The sequence below is a fragment of the Bos indicus x Bos taurus genome, chromosome 19 (assembly GCF_003369695.1).
Source record: "Bos indicus x Bos taurus breed Angus x Brahman F1 hybrid chromosome 19, Bos_hybrid_MaternalHap_v2.0, whole genome shotgun sequence".
Classification (NCBI taxonomy): Eukaryota; Metazoa; Chordata; class Mammalia; order Artiodactyla; family Bovidae; genus Bos; species Bos indicus x Bos taurus.
The window spans coordinates 26444241-26462266 of record NC_040094.1 but is presented as its reverse complement, the minus strand read 5'-3'; the positions used below and the strand labels follow the sequence as shown (position 1 = coordinate 26462266).

The window sequence follows — 18026 nt, the reverse complement described above, 5'->3', positions numbered from 1 at the left end:
GTTGGAAACAAAATTTCCACAGCAACCCAAGGCTCCGAGTTCCCAGCCCAGGCTCTTTCTGACAAAACCACTGAGACCTTCAGGCAGGATAGGAGGGACTCTTAGGAGCCGGGGACCCCGCCTCGCCCCGCCCAGTCAGGCCAGCCAGAACCCTTTATAAAGTTAAGGATGGGGTCAGTGGCCCGAGACCGAGCGTCAGTAGATGGCGCCGGGGCTGAGCCGGCGCGGGCTACGGATTCTGCAGGAAACTCGGGCGGGCCCGTAGATACAAAGGGTCCTCTAAGCCCGGCTCCCTGCCCAGCGGGCCTCCAGAAAATGAATGGGGACGGCCGGGCCAATCCGAGAGCAGGATTCACAGCCACTGGCGTAGGAGCCAATCGGATCCCTGGCGTGGCCGCGAGGCGGGGACGGAGCCAATCAGCTGTGAGGACAGGACCAGGGGGGCGGATCCGCGCGGTGTTTCAAATCGACTGGATGGGCGAGGAGCGGCTATGCTCGTCGTCTGGTCAGCCTCGGGAGCTGTTGGGTGAGTGCGGGCCGGGGCGTGGTGGGGTTCTGTTCAGAAGGGACGGGAGCAGGTGGGGTGGGGACCTCTAGTTAGGACGGGCACGGCATGTGGGGCTTCTTGGTATAGCCGGATGGACATCGGGGTGTCTGGTCAGCCCACCTCCGCGCGTTGGGTTAGGGCGAGCTCGTGAAAGAGTCCCTAGTCCAGCCTTGGGCCAAGTGCTGAGGCTCAGCGAAGGCCGGCGGGTCCTGACTGCCTCCCTCCCAGCCTGAGGCAGATAACGGAAAGTAGGCTGGGATGAAAAGACAGTTAATCCAGACACTCACAGCAAGGGACGCCTTGCTGGCCGGACTTGTTCAGACTCTGCCCTCTCCCGGGCCTCGCTGACCTCACTTCTAGGAAGAATTCCTCTTTCCTGCACCCACGGTTGACAAGCGCCCCACCCCATGGGCCCCAGGACAGGAATCTCTTCCTTTGGTACCCGGTGTCTCACTGGATCCTGGGAGTGGGATGGGGGATACCCTGCTGATCTCCCATTGATCTCCTCCCCAGGGTCTGTGGGAACAGAACAGACTCTTGAACAGTCAGATGGCTTCTCGATGGCCAGCTGTGGGGGCTTCCCTGCGTCGGAGGTCTCTCCAGAACCAGGAGCGGTTGGAGGAGAGCGAGGCCCTGCAGCCTGTAGCCGGCCACCCGGACACCTCCAGCGGGGCCCTGGGCTCCCTGTGCAGACAGTTCCAGAGACGGCTGCCCCTGAGAGCAGTCAGCCTCAACCTCGGGGTGGGCCCCTCCTGGAAACGCCTGGAAACCCCAGAGCCAGGGCAGCAGGGCCTCCAGGCTGCAGCTCGCTCAGCTAAGAGCACCTTGGGTGCCATGTCCCAGGTAATGCCGACCATGTCCAGGTATGGATGTAGGGCTTCCTTGATGTGGAAAAATGGCTGCCCCCAAAGAGCCCCCAAGAATAGAGACTCTGTGAAGACAGGGTCCTTGATTTATTACTGTGTCCCCAGCTCTCCAAACAATTCCTGGTACACAGTAGTGCATGCATGCTAAGTCGCTTCAGTCATGTCTGACTCTTTGTTACCCTATGGACTGTAGCTCACCAGGCTCCTCTGTACATGGGATTCTCTAGGCAAGAATACCGGGGTGGGTTGCCATGCCCTCCTCCAGGGGACCTTCCCAATCCAGGGATCAAGCCCATGTCTCCTATCTCTTCTGCATTGGCAGGCAGTTTCTTTACCACTAGCGCCATGGCACACAGTAGATGCTCAACAAATAGCTGAATGAGTGAATGAAAACAGTGTTGTGGAGGAAACAGAACATCACAAGACAAGATGATAGAGTTATACTGTGAGAGGAAATTGCATGCAAAGGGCTAATGGTGGGGGAACACCAAAAACAAGCTTAGTCAGTGAAGGCTTCCTGGAGGAGGTGACTCCATGGAATTCCCCCAGGAAAGGGGAGGTATGAGGAGGTAAGAGGAGTGTACAAGACAGGTGAAATAGTCCAGGCCCAGGGTTGAAGGAGAGCAAGATGCTGCAGAGAACTGGCAGGAACTTAGTCTGGGTATGGCTGGAGGACAGAGAGCAAGGCAGGGCGTGAGAAGGTAGGGTGTGTGCCAAACATGTTTAGAATTATTTCACTGTCTCCTGGGGGTAGGTGTGGTCTCCCCCGGTCCTCCCCTTTGAGTCTGTCCAGAAAGAGGGTTTGGATTTAGACCAATGCAGGCTTGGGCTGCCGTCTATGGGGTTACACAGAGTCGGACACGACTGAAGTGACTTAGCAGCAGCAGGCTCCATGAGCCAGAGAGGTTCTGCTGCTGCCCATGCACTTATCCCTGGGGGCCTAAGCTGGGTCCCTGCCATGGACCTGTGGCCTCATGGACTCATTCGCATCCTTCACTCTGAGCCTAAAGGCTGCCTGGATCTGTAGGACCAGCTGGTGGGCTGAGGGGTTGGGGGATGCCCTGAGGAATCAGGTAGCTCACTCCTGGCTTGTCCACACTGACTTTTCCATGTCACAGAGGATCCAGGAGTCCTGCCAAAGTGGCACCAAGTGGCTGGTGGAAACCCAGGTGAAAGCCAGGAGGAGGAAGAGAGGGGCCCAGAAGGGCAGTAGCCCCCCAGCTCACAGCCTGAGCCAGAGGAGCACCCGGCTATCTGTGGCCGCCCCTGCCCACTCAACCCTGGGCCCCTGGGAGAAAGAGTACCACCGCCTCTCTGTCCAGATGAGCTCCCGTGCCCACCCTTGGCGACGGTCCAGAAGGGAGGCTGCCTTCCGGAGCCCCTACTCCTCGGCAGAGCCCCTCTGCTCCCCTAGGTGAGTGGGGTAGTGCCTGCCCTTCAAATACTAACTGGGCCCTGGGGGCTGCTGAGCACCTTCAGGACACCCTGAGCTGAGCCACATCCATGCTCTGGCTCAGCTCTGCGCCCCACTATGGGGGACCTGGGGAGGTCCTTCTGGGCCTGAGTTTCCCCACCTGCCAAAGGAAGAGGCAAGCTTAACTCTAAGACTATCACAGTCATCCAAGCTCCACCAAAAGTTTTTGAAGCCACCTGGCAGGGTCAGTGGGTGGATGCTCACCTATCTGCAGGATCATCTACCCTTGACAATGGCCTCCAGCTGTTCTCTGCCATCTGCTCCAAGCCCCTCTGACAACACTTCCTAGAATGGGGGTCTGGGATGATCAGTTCCCAGCCCACATGGTCATCTCTGGGGCCTGTACACCAGGTCCCAGTGCTGGGTTAGAATAGGCTCCTGCCACAGGTTTCCAGCTAGTGACTGATACGCATGGCTTTTCCTTCTGTCCAGTGAGTCTGACAGTGACCTGGAGCCTGTGGGGGCAGGAATCCGGCATCTCCAAAAGGTGTCCCAAGAGCTAGAGGAGGCCATCGTAGCGGAGGACAGGTGAGCCAGCTTACCGTGCTTCAAAGGACATGGCCAGGAGAGTCCCCTGCGAGCCAGCCCACTTTTTTAGGCAGGTCTCTTGTTCAGACTCTGCTGTGTGAGTCTAACAATCTCTCTCCCTCTCTGAGCCTCTGCAACATGCCCTGGTCTCCTCCTTGATCAAATATTTAGGTTGGGGTGGTAGTTAAGGACACACCTGGATGGATGTGGCCCCCCGGGCCCTGGGCCCCAAAATGTGTCTATCACATGTGACGGGGTACCTGGTTCCTGAAAGATCCACCCTTCTTCCACCACTCACTCTCCATGGTTCCTCTCCACCATGCCCACCCTGGAACTGGGGAAAGTGACGTGGCTGCTGTGAAATGCCTGGTCTGTCTGCTTAGGACCCTGTCCTGGGGCAGCACCTGCGCCTGGAGCTGCCCTAACTGGGGTCATACGTACGTGGCTGTGATAGGCTCTGAGGTGGGTCCCCGCTGGCGCTGACTACATGCCAAGTGGGCCGTGTACCCACCACACTGCCAGGTCTGGTCTTGTCTAGCCTGGGTGGGGAGGGCCCCTCGGAGCCTGAAGCACCCAGGACAGACAGCAGCACTGTCCCCACCGCTCTCCCATCTCTAGTGGCGACATGACTGTTTCTCTCATCCGAGACTGAGGACAGCACCCTTCAGGTAATGCCCTCCTTCCAAGCCTCTTTCTCAGAGCTTTCTTCTCTCTCGCCCTCCTCCTCCTTCTCCTTTTCTTCCATGAGCTCGTAGGCATATCTGGAACTGAGTCTTTGCTGGAAAAAGATGTAGAGTTGATGGGCCCCACAGAGCCGAAAGCATGCAAATCCTCTGATCTGCTGGGAGCCAGGGCTGTGGCTAACCTCACTGAGCCCATCATTGATGGAGCACACGCGGGGCACCCCCAACAGCCACAACCACCTTCCAGAACCTCATTTGGTGGGGGGGCAGTCTCTGGTGTTCCCATTTCCCCTGGGGTATGAAGGAGCTCTGTCTTGCAGGAAGCAAGCCATAGCTGACCACCATGCCCTCACACTCAGGATCCACACTTCCCGGGAGCTGCTGGTGGTGCCCCTGAGCTGCCACAAACAAGGACCTGACTCACAAAGCCCCAGGTGGGGGCTGCTTGGGGTCCTCTGCTTTCCTGCTTCAGCCACCTCCCGGCCCGCCAGGGACCACCTGCCACAGCCTGCAAGCGACTCAGGGAGATCTCGGAGGGGTGGGGGGAACCATTCATTCTACTTCCCTTTGGGGCTTAGGAACTCAACCCACGTATGAGCTTTACAGTTGCTTCGTTTGTAACGTGAAGTGCAGATGGCAGGTAATATTTGAGAGCCTGAGCTATGTATCCAGGAGTGGGGTCTACAAAGAGTCAGACCATATTATCACCAGTGCGGGGGCTCTTGAGAACCCAGATTTAGCCCTACTTCCCACACAAGAACCCCAGAAGGAGGGGTGGGAGAGGTTTCCAGGCCCCAGATCCTGGGTCCACAGGGACCTATTCTCATTCTCAGCACAGGGCACTGTGGGCGTAGAGGGCACACACTATTCAGTAGCGATTTCTGCCCTTTGTAAATTATTTAAGAAATCTGCTTTGTCATTTTATTAGAAAGAAGCCAGTGTGTGACTTTCCTGGATCACACTGGTTTTTCATAATAAAGACTCTTTCTGTAGCTGGCATCTGTTTGCTGTCATCGCTACCCCCCACACCACTCTGGGCAATAGGTCTGGGACCTGGCTTTGTCACCATCACCCACCCCAACTCTGAGCCAGCCTGCCCCCAGATCAGGGGGAACACGAGCAACGAGAAAGGTCTCGGCTTAGTCCAGAGCAAGGTATGTTTTAAAGGCAAATAAGGTTTTTATTTAAGTGACAACATTTGAGAGTTAAAAACCAGCTCACATCAAAATCAAGACCAGTTGTAAAAATCTTTTTAACTTCATAGTGCTGTTTTTGTCTTGTTAGAAATCTCATATTTTACATTTTCTTTTCTAATGGATTTTGTACAAGGCAGCCATGAGAAATAGAATAAATCTTTTTCACCACAGAACCATCCACCACAAATAATACTGCGAGTTGCACACTTAGAAACAGTCAGACAGACAAGATCCGACGGGCTGCCATCACCAAGTAAACAAACAGAAAAGGACAGCGGGGTCCGAGGGCAGGAGTCCCCACCAGCCGGCCGCCCTACGGTCCCACCCCTCCTTGATGTCACCTGCCTCTCCTTCTGTGCATGAGGGTGGGGGACAAACTCTTGATTTTTTTTTTTTTTTTCCCCAATCACCCTGTTGGTTTCTCAGCCAGGAGTCAAGGACCCAGGCCATGCCTCGCTGCTTGGACTGAACACTACTTAGGATTTTTAAGAAAGTTCCCCCATGCCCGGGGTCAGGGGAAGGGGAGGGGACGTTTCCTTTGGCTGAGCCAAAAGAGAGTAGGTTTCCAGAGCACTTGGCACCCCAACCCCCCGGGGATTCGGCAGGAAGGTTGGTCATTTAAGGCGGGGTCAAGTTGAGGCTCCGCAGGCAGAGCTGCACCTGGGCTGGGTGGGTGAGTGTCCCCGCACAACCGGCACCACCTCGGGACCCATTTCCACATGCCTCGGGGTCCGGCTTCCACTGAAACACTGGCGCCATGTTTCATCTGCAGGGCACTTCCGGGGCGTGGTTCTGGGCTCCAAAGTGATAAAAGTACAGTTTAAAAACCATGAGATCCAGCCTCCCCCCTTTCCTAGAGCCCACCCCCAGTAATGTCTGGAATACTGGGGTTCAAAATTGTTTATTTTCTGTGGCCCAGCACCCAGACTGGAGGGCCATTTACCCAAGTGCAGGAAAGAGTCCAACTTTTTTTTTTTTTTCAATGTATCTGTTGCGGAGCCTAAGAGAGGAGTTGAGATCTTTAGAAAAATGCCATGAGGCTGGAAGAGCAGGCCCTGGCTACAGATGCACCCTGAACCCCCAACAGGGCGAAGGCAGGGGAAGGCAGCAGGCAGGCCATCTATCGGGATAGCCCCCCGGACTAGGAAGAACAAACATGCCACGCAAGAAACAAGGAGCTTTGGTCAGGCAGGAAGATCTGTTTCCCAGCCCCTGGGAGCAGGCACACCAGGAGCTGGAAGGATTCTCTAGGAAACAGCCGGATTGGGGGTCACAGAACTACTCCAGGAGAGGCAGCGGCAACCCCTCCAGAGAACACAAGTTGGTTCTTTGTTTTTCTCCAACTCAACTGGATGGACAAAAATCAAACAAACCACTAGCAGAGAAAGTGCATACTGGTTACAGAGTTGCCATGAAAGCAGTACTGAAACGAGTCTGATCACTATACAGAACCCCACGTACACACATTTACACACACCAACTGCAGCTCCCAAAACACTGTGTTCAGAATACCTCATTGTACACCTTCCATATCAAGCTGCAAGTCATCAGAGCCTCAAACCGGAGCTCTGGAAAGGAAAGGGTGCGGGCCCTCTGCTGGGGCTCACGTCCCAGCTCTGACCCCCACAACCACAGAATCGTGTTCCCCCACACTCCAAATTCTTCAGGGTCCCAGCCTCTCTTGCTCCCAGGCTGGGGTTCTCAGAAAAAAAAGGGGTAGAGGTACTCTAGCTGGGGGAAAAGTATCTCACGCTAATTATTTCATCACTTGAGAGTAATACATCAGTGGCTTTTGCAAAAAGGAGATGGATTTCAGAGAAGCAGACTAGCTCTGCCCGAGTTTAATTCAGGGTCTATTTTGGAAAGGAGGGGAGAGATTGGCTTTGGGGTGACTATGCCATAGGAGCTGGTGCCCAATGGAGAGCCAAGAAGGGTAAAATGTTAAAGGAGGGATGGGCCTGTCGTGAACCACCAAAGGCAGGACCAGAGAAGAAGCTGGGGGTGATCACCCTTCCCCGACAGACTTGCCAGCAGCTCTGGGTTTGGGTGCAGATGCAGCGCTGGAAGTGGAGCTGCAGAAGACACAGTTCTCGTAGAGCAAGGGTGGGGGCTGGGAGCCCGGACCCCTCCAGCCCCAGAGGGGCGTCGAGTGTGCCAGGTGATTCACAACAGCAGGGCCAGTTGCCCCCACCAGCAGCCGCCACTGGGGAGGACCCTGGCCACATGGGAGCTGCGAGAGGTAGACAGCAGAAGCAACACCAAGCAAAACAGGTGCCTGCTGGGCGAACAGACGTCTGGGCCCCGGGGCAGCCCAGCCCCCGACACAGAGCCCGGCTAAAAGAGCTGGACTAGCCTCAGCGACAGCCCGGAGGGACTCGGAGGCGGCCCGGGAAGCACCCCACACGGCAGGCGTGGGTCTGGGCCAGGAAGCAGGAGAAGTGCAGGGGACCAATGCCCTGGCCAGGGGCTCAGCAGCAGGAAGGCCTGGGCAGAATTTGAGGGAACCCCAGAAGAGCCAAGCCCTGCCAACCTCAAGGGACGACCCAAGAGGAGGTTATAGGCATCAAACCAAGCTGAATGGCCGGGGGAAGGGCAGAGAACACAACAGTTTGAGCCAAAATTACATGAACCCCCGGAGCTCTGGGACCTCAGCTGTCTACCTTCCAGGAGCCAAGGGGAGAAATCACTCTGAGCCGAGCTGGGGAGGAGGAGCCAGGCCAGGGCCTGCGGGGAGATGTCTCTGTTCCTGGGACGCCAGGTTTGGGCATCAGTGCAAAGCAACATCTCCACGGAGCAGGGACCCCCTTTCCCAGCAACCCCCGCAGAGGGGCTTCCTTGGAAGTGGTGGGCCCCCAGAGCCCCTCTCTCAGTCGGCGGGGAGGGTATAGATCACTGGGCACTCTGAAGGGCTCTTAGGCCTGAAAAGCCGCAGAGGGCAGAAGTGCAGGACAGGCTAGGAGTCAAAAGCGCCCCACGATCTCAGCTGGGGAGACCCCTCCAATTACAGAAGGAAGGCAGGGCCCAGCGAGGGCAAGCAACAGGCTCAAGGGTTCTCAGCCAGCCCAGCTAGGCCACAGCCCAGGGCCGCAGCCTCACGGCGGAGGGCACCAGGGCAGGACTCCGGGAAGAGGCAGGACTGTCCTCCAGGGCCCTGGGAGAAAGGCAAGGATACAGAGGACAAGAAAGGGGGGACCATAGACAGCTGCAGGAGGACAGACCGTCAGCACCAGACCCCGCCCCCAACCGTCTTTGGACAGACAGCTCAAACATAGGATGAACCTACTGGACATCATCTCACTCCCAGATAGTGGCCACTTGGCCACAGGCGAGCCAGGCCCAGGATGGTGACCTGGGACGTAGCCAGGGGGCGGGCACAAATGCCACTTGCCCCTCTCCCCTCACCCCAGCAGGCAACCAAGAAGCTGCACTTGCCAGCGGCTATTGGTCCCTGATTGGGGGGCGCCTCCGTTTAGGGCCTGCCAACCATCACTGCCCAAGCCTCCGGAACTCAGAGAGATGGTCGACTTTGTCAAACACTCGGGCTCCAGGCAAGCCTGCCCCCGGGGGTTACACAGACATCCACCCTGACTGGGGCTTGCCTTGCAGGCGTAGGGGAGCAGCAGCGACTGCATTGAGACCCCTGGATCTCACCCCTTTGCCGCCCAGGGAGCCTCCCCGCCAAGGCCAGGCAGGGTCCCTCCCGCCTCGCTGGTTGGACACTTTGCTGGACAGACACGGGAGGGAAAAAGCAGGAAACAGCCTGTGTCTGCCGGGGACAAGGCAGCCCCTCCCGTCCCCGCAGGCAGCCCTGGTGGGCCCCCCACGACCTTGCTCTGCTGCACCGCCCGGCCCTCAGGGCACCGACTCGAACTTGGGGGGCCCGCGCGCCCAGCTGAGCGCGGGCAGGGGCCGCTCGTGGTCCTTGTCGGACTCGGGCTGGCTCTGGGCCCGCTCGGGCTTGGGGTTGGCGGGCGGGTCGGGCTGCTGAACCGACATGGTCCGGCGCAGGTGGTTGCGCTTCCGCAGGAAGTCAGGCTGCGCGTGGAGGCCGAAGCTGCCCTTGCGTAGGATCATGCGCGAGCTGTTCTTCTTGGGGCGCGAGCGGTGGCCAGCCTCCAGCGCCGCCAAGTGCGCCGCGTAGCCCTCGCTCAGGAACTGCGGAGGGGACAGGCGTCAGGACAGCGCGGGCAGGCGGGCCCTGGTCCAGTCTCCAACCCCCGCCCCCACCAGCCCCAACATCGCCCCTTCCCTGGAGCACCCAGCTTCTCCCCGACCCAGGTTGCTCATTACTCTTAGAGGCTCCCTGTCTGGCTTGGTACAACTGAGTGCTTCGGTCTGACCCACGGGACACACCTGGGATTTCCTGGATTCCTGAAGCTCTCTCATCCTTGTCACTTTCACTAAGGTCCCCCAAAGGTAAGTCTCTCCCCTCCTCCAGCTTCTACCCCAGGGAACTTCACTGATGTTTTCCTGGTCCCCACAGTGGCCCTCCTGGCCAATCCCTTCTGCTGGGCCTGCAGAACCTTGCTACTCAAAGTGTGGGCCGTGGAGCACCAGCATCAGCAGGACCTGGACCTTTGACAGGCAGACTGTCAGGCCCCACCCCACGCCTAGGAATCTGAATCTGCATTTAAACAAGCTCCCCAGGTCATCCGTGTGCAGGTTAGAGTTAAGAAGCCCTACTCTAACAGTCCCCACTCTGAGGTCCCACCATCTCTGCCCTTCCACCTGATGCTCACTCTCAAGCACCTCCATTCAACATGGTACAAAGAGATCATTATCACCTTCCCATCAATCACCTGCTTCTCAATCCCAGTAATGGTACTACCTGCCTGGTTGCCCAGGGCTTCCCAGGTGGCACTAGTGGTAAAGAACCTGCCTGCCAGTGCAGGAGATGTAAGAGACGGGGGTTCAATCCCTGGGTCGGGAAGATCCCCTGGAGAAGGGTATAGCAACCCACTCCAGTATTCTTGCCTGGAGAATCCTGTGAACAGAGGAGCCTGGCGGGCTACGGTGCATGGGGTTGCAAAGAGTCAAACACGACTGAAGCAACTTAGCACACGCGCACCTGGTTGCCCAGGTCAGAAACCAAGGGCCAGCCTTGACATTCCGTTTCTCCCATCCTGAGAATCTGATCCCTTCGTTACCAAATCCAATCCATCCTGCTTTAGAAGTGCCTCTCAAACCGTAGGCCTTCACTGCCCTGCTGCCACCCTGCCGTTGCTCCCCTCCCCTCTTCCCTTCCTCTGATGCTCCCTCCAACCACAGCCTGAGGGATCTCTCTGAATCATGAACCCCCTCCACAGCCATCCAGTCCCAACTTTGGCAAGACACACAGGCCGTCCGCCATGCACCACACCAAACCCTGCTCCGGCTCCCTCCCGCATCACCCTCAGCCAAGCTGAGTCACTTGCAGTCAGTTCCCAGAATATACACTTGCTCTGCCACCTCCTGACCCTTCCTTTTGCTGCTGCCTCTGTCATAAAGGCTCATCCAAGCTCAGGCCCTTCACAGACAACCCCTTCCAACTTTCAAAAAATCAACCTTGTCCCTGAGTCAGGTTTAGCTGCTCCTCTTTAGGGCCCACAATTCTCTGTCTCCCCTGCCATTCTTTATGGCTATTGCCACACTGCACTGTCGTTGTTGGCTAGTTTTTCCACCTCCCCTTCTAGACTAGATGACGTGACATCCGAGTCCACCTACACCCTGCACAGGTACCCAGTTGTGTTTGTCGAATGAATGAATGAGCAAGTGAAAGAACGAACAGATGACTGAATGAACAAAAACGGAATAAACCACCTTCTCCCCCTCTCTGCTTCTACCAGCCCCACACCCCCACCTCCACCCACCTGGCACTGGGTTTGGTACTTCTTGGTGGGCCGGCCCACAATGAAGATCTGGGAGGGCGGCAGGCCCAGCACGCTGTAGACGGAGATGTCCTTCGTGGAGCCGTAGGCTGCGCTGATTTTGATGAAACACTGAAATACAGGGCAGCTGATGGGGGCAGGGGCAGCGCATCCGCCACGAAGGATTCCTAGATGTCCCCCCGGGGAGCACTGGTGGGGGGCCCTTTTCTGCACACAGACAGACTCCAGGTCACGGGTCCACCTTGCATCAGGGGCCACCCTCTGCAGTGGCCTCCCCTTCCTAAACCTCACCATTCTCATCCATCAGTGGAGATGGAGGAGATACACACCTCGCTGGGCAGTAAAAGGACCGATGAAATGCACATGAGTGTGCTTTGCCAACTGGGCATCCGCTTGGACAATCGGAGCATGTGGGGTAAAGGAGGGGCTCCCCCCAGGTTAAGGGAGGAGGAGCGGCCGAGGAGGGTGGCCAAGGACTCACCCCTCCCTGGCCAAAGCCCCTCCCCCGCCGGACCCTCACCTCCTGCATCAGGTTGCGCAGGAAGATGGCCTTCTGCCGTAGCGGGTCGTGCACCAGCCCGTCGGAGAAGAAGATCATGCCCTGTGGGAAGTTGTGCTGGGACAGCCACGACACCACCCGCTGCTTCTGCATGTCTGGCCGTCCCGTGATGTAGAGGATCATGTAGCCCAGGTCCTGCCAGTGCCTAGGGAGAGGATATTTCAGGGTCCAGCCCTCGCCCAGTGCAAGCCACCCACTGCCCAGCAGCCCACACCCCCTGCTTTCCCCCCTACCCCCAAGAAGCTGGAGGAGCTGTTCCAGGGCATGGTAGGGGAAAACAAGGGGGACCCAGAAATTCACACCCCGAGTCCCCATGAGTCCTAGCCATTCCCCCCAGATGGCCACAGGTGCCAACCGCATGCCCACAGCCCAGCTGGTCCCCCACCCCTGCCCTCTCTGCTTGGGTCCCCTTCTCCCTGATGCCACTGCCATCACTCAAGTTTCTGGAGCCAGAGACAAGCCACTTGGATTCCTCCCTTTCCCTCCGTCTCCCTGCCAGTCAGCGAGCCTTTGATTCTACCAGGCAGCATCTTCACTCCACCCTCTCACTTTAACTCCACTTCTAAGCCTCAGCTCAGGCCTACTAAACTGGTCCCCAAGAACTCCCAGGACCGCTATCGGTCCACTTTTGGCATGCTGACGATTCAGAGTCCTGGAGGACAGTTTCTTGTGCCCATGACTTATTTTCTTCCACTGGACTGTGAGTTTCCTCCAACTAGGAGCTCTTTCTGCATCAGTCCCAGAGCATAGAGCCTGGCCCAGAACCGGCCTCGGAAGACTGGAGGGAGGCAGACAGGAAGGGAGGAACTCAAGTGGTACCTCTTTTGTTTTTCTCTTGGCAAAATCCTTTTGCACATTTCTCCACAGTACAACAGCCCTGGGAGGTTGTTTCCAGCCACACTTCCCACCCTGTCCTAAACTGGCCTCCAACACGCAATGGCCCTGAACTTATCCCTACACATGGTCTGTTCTTCCCTGTCCTTCTCACCTTCTTGGCCTATCAAACTCAGTCCTGTATTTTCTTCCTTTTGCCTTTCTGTTTGTGCTCATCTTTGTACAGTGGCATGGATTGAAATATATATGTGCCTGTCCTTCAAGGGCAGACTCAAATGCCACCTCTCCCAGGAAGCCTGCTCTGCTTTCTCCAATCAGCTATAAAAAGTCCAGTCTCTTAATTGGCACTGTGCGTTAGCTAGTCTCGAAAGAAGGGGCCCCCAGTGAGCCACGTGTCCCAGCATTCACACCTTTATGTGTTCCCTTCCTCTTTGAAACTGGGCTGATCCTGGGATTAGCTTGGAACTAATAGAACAAGTGTAGTGGGAAAGACACTGAATCCCAAGGCTGGGTACTAAGAAGGCTTGTAGCTTCCAGCTGGGTATCTGGAAACCATAGTAGGCCAGTTACCAGCAGGGAAGCCCGTCACCAGGTACCAAGTCTGGCTAGTCTGAGATCACCCAGGCTGGCCACCTGGAGCAGCCACATGGAGAGAGAAAAAGACAGACCCCAGCCAAGGAACAAGATATAAGAATTCATCACCCATCTTGAACATCTTGAACATCCAGCCCTTAGATGACTCCCAGCCCAGACCACAATCTGACTACCATTTCTGGAGAGGCCCCCTCTGAGAACCTCCCAGCAGAACCCAATCAAAACGATGTCATAGAATAATAAACTACTATCATAAGTCACTAAAAATGGAGCCATTTGCTCCATGGCGATTGGTAATCAGAACAATTTTATCCTGATTGGGATCTGAATGCAAGAGACCCGTCCTGATTCACTGCACAGAATGCTCTGACGGTGTTAGGCTAAACGGAGAGAGGGAGGCAGGGAGGAACAGAAGGCTGGAAGGTGGTGGAGCTTCTCAAGAACGCTCAGTAAATTACTCCTGCAGGTGAAGCTAGGACTCCTGGCTCCCAGCCCAGAGACTAGTGGAATTCCTAGAGGAAACTAGAAAAACACAGCCCACCTCCCGCACAGTCACTGGTTCCTTCCCCAGAGGATATGTCCCCTGCAGGAAGGAAGCACTCACCGGACAACGTCCACTGCCCCTGGCCGGACCTTGGGGTCACTTCCCATGATGGACACGCTGGCGGCAAAGGAGCCGTCGATGCTGAAGACCACGCACTCCATGCCCCGGGGCAGCACTGTGAGGTAGCTCATCGCGCAGGTCTGGTCACCCCTGAAAAGTGCCCACCTGGGGGTTAGCTGTGCACTCAGGGTCAGGTGTCAGCCTGAGGCCAACATCAGCCCTTGGTCAGAGTCAGAGCTCAATCGGGGCCAGGATGAGAGAGAAGCCGGTGGCACCTCCTGATGCTAAAGCTGTAACCACATCCATTTTCCTCTCTCCCAGCAGACAGGGATGGGGCCCAAGACAGCATCCCCAGGACCCCATCTTCTGAACAGGCCTGGAAGGGCCATGGAATTGGGTGAAACCACCGTGAGAATGTCCCCTGGGTCTGACCTGACGACCATCTTCACGGGGTAGACACCGACCCCCAGGCGCCTGGGCCGTGGCACGCTGTATGTGATGCGCCCACTGCTGTTGGTGATCTCTGTGTCCAGGTGCACCCAGCGGCCGGAGGACGGCTCTGCCATCACCAGGATGTCCACCTGCAGGAGGCGAGGGGGCCAGGGGACTCGCTGAAAGCTGGGGAAGGGGCTGGACTTGGGAGCTCTCTGCCAAGACCGCAGGGCTCGGGGTCCCCACTTAATGCTAGTTCCTGGCTCCCACCATCCTTTCTCTTTCCTCTGCAGCCATACCTGCTTCTCCAAAGCACCCAGTCCATCCCTCACTGACCCGGGTGAGCATCTCCCAGCTCATGCAGCGAGCCCTTCCCTGCAGCCCTCGGCCCAGGTGCCATCTGGTACCCAGGAAGGAGGGCCCAGCTTCTGTACCTTCTCGCCGGTCAGGGCCACCATGTCGAGGGGCCCGTACATGAACCTCCCCACCAGGACCTGGGGGCCGTCTTCGGCAGCAATCACGTCGTTGGCCCGGTGGTTGGCAGTGACATTCTGGAAGGACAGAAACCAGTTCAACCTCTGCAAGGGGACTTGACTTTGCTTTTGATTTGCATTGTCCTCAGGATGGGTTGGAGGATGGTCCCCTGTGAAATCTTGCCTTTCTTCCTTATTAATCCCATTAAAGTTTCCAAGACGTGTCCCCACAGAACCCCTGAAGAAAACAGACCCTTAAAAACTTCATATCATCTCCAAGGCGTGCTAGACTCCCACAAATGAATATCCTCTGCTCTTAACGCTCCCCACGGCCCAGAGGTGACAGCCAGTCCTCAGAGCCTGGCATCCTTCTAGAAGGCCAGGTTGGAAACTTCGGGTCACCGTCGCTTCTTCCTTCCACATCACGGCTCATATCCAGTAGCCATTTACCATCCGTCTTCGCTTAGTGGGCGATTTAAATGTGAAGAGTAGAGAGAACAGTGTAGGAAGCTTCATGTGGCTGGAAACCAGTCACAGCCTCTGGCTCCCTTCTTCCTTTGCAGGATCCCCCACCCCACCCCTGCCCCAATCCAGATTATTCTGGAGCAATTCTGGACATCGCATCATTTGTTTGTAACTATATCCCAGCATCCCCATCCTTTTTCATGTCTGGTTTTAATTCATTCCACAGCTCCCAGCCAGGACTACCTACCACTCCCAGCCTGGCTTCAAGACCCCAGACCACTGAATTTTTACAAAACTGCCTACATCAGTGTCTCTGCCCACACCCCAGGTACCTCTCTCGTGGACTCTGCTAGTAGCATCTTAAAGGAGCCCCTTATTCAAAACACAGCCCCCATGGCAGATTCACTGTCTTTACAAAGCACAGAACTTTTAAGCTCCTGGCTCCAAATCCTGAGCCTGGCATCAAAACTTTGCTGGGAAACCATTTCAGTCCCCTCTCACGCTGCTGCCCTTGGAAGCCCAGCTGGTTCTTTCAGGTCAGGCTCTGCAGAGAGGCCTCAGGGCCTTCGCCCACACTGATTCCCCATCCCCCCGACCCCCTGACTCTCCAGAGAGGCCTCAGGGCCTTCGCTCACACTGATTCCCCATCCCCCCGACCCCCTGACTCTCCACAGCATCCCTGGTCCTCTGTCTCCACATTCCGCCCATCCACTATGACCTGACTCAACTTCTTCTCTAAGAAGCACCTGGGGACTCTCCAGACACAGTCTCTGCTGCTGCTGCTGCTGCTAAGTTGCTTCAGTCGTGTCCAACTCTTTGCAACCCCATGGACTGCAGCCTACCAGGTTCCTCCATCCATGGGATTTTCCAGGCAAGACTACTGAAGTGGGCTGCCATTGCCTTCTCTGGACACAGTCTCTGCTGCTGCTGCTGCTAAGTCGCTTCAGTCGTGTCCGACTCTGTGCAACCCCATAGACGGCAGCCCACCAGGCTCCCCCGTCCCTGGGATTCTCCAGGCAAGAACACTGGAGTGGGTTGCCATTTCCTTCTCCAATGCATGAAACTGAAAAGTGAAAGTGAAGTCACTCAGCCGTGTCCGACTCTTAGCGACCCCATGGACTGTAGCCCACCAGGCTCCTCCATCCTGGGATTTTCCAGGCAAGAGTACTGGCGTGGGGTGCCATTGCCTTCTCCTGGACACAGTCTCTACCTTCTCTCAATTCCCACAGTATTTTAATTCAATAGTTCAACAAATATCTGCGGGTACCTCATCCCCGCTGGTCCCTGGGCTGGGCTCTGGGTATGTAGAGAGGAACCAGTCATGGACCCTGACCTGGAGACACTTAGTCAAGTGAGGAATTCAGGCCCCCCAACAAGAATTCTGATGGCAGAAGATTCCATTCATGGAAATAAACACATGGAAAGATGCCATAAAACGAAACTGAGTACTGTCACAAGCCACAACGTGAATGAACCTTGAAAACATTATGCTCAGTGAAAGTAGCCAGACATAAAGGACTACATATTGTATGATTGCATTACATTTAATGTCCAGAATAAGTAAATCTATAGACACAGAAAGTAGATTACTGGTTGCTCAGCGTTAGGGGTGGGAGTAAGGGGCTGCGGAGGGGGATAGTGGCTAAAGGGTAAGGGGTTTCTTTTGGAGGTGATGAAAATGTTCTAAAATTAACTGTGATGATAGCTGCACACAGTTGTAACTATACTAAGACACACTGAATTGCATACTTTAAGTGGGTGAACTGTGTAAAGTGTGGTTATAGCTCAATAAAAATGTTTACCAAAAAAGAGCTGATTTATGGATCACCTTCTACCATTTAAGACTATTCTTGGGGTTCATGTCTGAGGTTCCCACAAGACTATAAGTGCCCCCCATAGCAGTGGCTCTGTCTGTATATTCTTGTGCCCCACTGCCTGCCAGAAGGCCAGGGACAAAGTGAACACGGATGATTGTTGCTGAGTAAATGAATGTATGTGGGCCGAACTCCTACTCATACTTCAATACCTTGCAGAGGTGACACTTCTTCAGGGAAGCCCTGCACAGCTTACCCTGACAATCCTTCTCTCCACCTTCTTCCTAATCCGGGCCTCCCTCTATGTCCTGGCAAATGCCACCCCAGGCTGTGAGCCCCACGGTTGTGGGGAGAACTCTTTCTGACTCATGTGCCCATCTACAGACGCCTGGCATACAGCTCCATATTTGGCATCTCATCTCCATCTTCAGTGCCCTGGACCTGCACCCATGGTGCTCCTGTGGAGCCAGGCCACAGGGAACCAGCTCCCCCATCTCATCTGCTCCACACCCCCACCCCACCTCTACAGAAATCCTGGGGGCCTCGTCTAAGCATGAATCCCAGCATGTATCAGCATGGAGCTCTAACCCAAGCCCTTCCTGGCCATGTGGATGCCCCATCCCCTGGGGACAGCCCCAACCCATAGGCGCCTCCGACAAGCACATACCCGCAGCTTGACCTGGGTCCTCTTACGAAGCCACTTCTCACGGGGGTTTTCAGGGCTCAGTGCCGCGGGGTCCAGGCCAGCGCTCTCCTTGACGTTCACACTCTCATAGCGCATCACCTGATCAACAGCCCAGCAGGACTCCGGGTCAGGCTGTCCGGACACCCCCGCCTCCTCCTCCTGGTGTCAGGGCCCTCCAGCTTACAGCCAGGCCCTTCTCCAAGCCTCCCCACCTCCCAGCCTGGGACCCTCAGGGCAGCCTTTCTGCCCACCTGTCCTGACAGCTGGGGCCAGACCACTGTCTCTCAAATGCTCTGCCCTGGGAGCAGCCCCTGCTTTTGACACCCCAACCTAGGAACCACCTGGGTCTGTACCCATTCTCTGCCTTCCCCCTGCCCCCGTCATGGTGGGTGACCATTATCGAAG

The 18026-nt window shown here is 56.3% G+C and overlaps 2 protein-coding genes across 5 annotated transcripts in view; one reads left to right on the top strand and one right to left on the bottom strand.

The window, feature by feature from the left end:
- Positions 1–458: 458 nt before the first annotated feature.
- On the top strand, positions 459–5095 carry PIMREG (PICALM interacting mitotic regulator). Of its 3 annotated transcripts, none has more exons than XM_027517745.1 (6): positions 459–526; positions 1061–1390; positions 2532–2827; positions 3320–3415; positions 4034–4083; positions 4458–5095. In XM_027517745.1, the coding sequence occupies exons 2-5, from the start codon at positions 1097–1099 to the stop codon at positions 4065–4067; spliced, it is 720 nt and encodes a 239-aa protein (XP_027373546.1). In that variant the 5' UTR covers positions 459–526; positions 1061–1096; the 3' UTR covers positions 4068–4083; positions 4458–5095. The 3 variants fall into 3 exon arrangements, with proteins under 3 accessions (XP_027373546.1, XP_027373547.1, XP_027373545.1); XM_027517746.1 differs by having other exon boundaries at positions 4419–5095; XM_027517744.1 differs by lacking the exon at positions 4034–4083 and having other exon boundaries at positions 4419–5095.
- A 158-nt stretch (positions 5096–5253) lies between these two features.
- The window catches only part of PITPNM3 (PITPNM family member 3), a 97033-nt gene continuing 84260 nt past the window's right edge, over positions 5254–18026 (bottom strand). For both annotated transcript variants that reach the window (XM_027517742.1, XM_027517743.1), the window contains 7 exons: positions 17604–17720; positions 14619–14735; positions 14185–14333; positions 13753–13902; positions 11682–11865; positions 11144–11272; positions 5254–9449 (listed from right to left, as the gene is read on the bottom strand). In XM_027517742.1, coding sequence (XP_027373543.1) covers positions 9147–9449; positions 11144–11272; positions 11682–11865; positions 13753–13902; positions 14185–14333; positions 14619–14735; positions 17604–17720 — 1149 coding nt within the window. In that variant the 3' untranslated portion in view covers positions 5254–9146. The remainder of the gene's footprint in view (positions 9450–11143; positions 11273–11681; positions 11866–13752; positions 13903–14184; positions 14334–14618; positions 14736–17603; positions 17721–18026) is intronic.

Excerpts from the sequence above, each read along its gene's own strand:
- PIMREG (XM_027517744.1), top strand. The coding sequence starts at position 1,097 with ATGGCTTCTCGATGGCCAGCTGTGGGGGCTTCCCTGCGTCGGAGGTCT. Across the intron at positions 1,391-2,531 it reads CCTTGGGTGCCATGTCCCAG|AGGATCCAGGAGTCCTGCCA; the intron begins GTAATGCCGACC and ends TCCATGTCACAG. Across the intron at positions 2,828-3,319 it reads GAGCCCCTCTGCTCCCCTAG|TGAGTCTGACAGTGACCTGG; the intron begins GTGAGTGGGGTA and ends CCTTCTGTCCAG.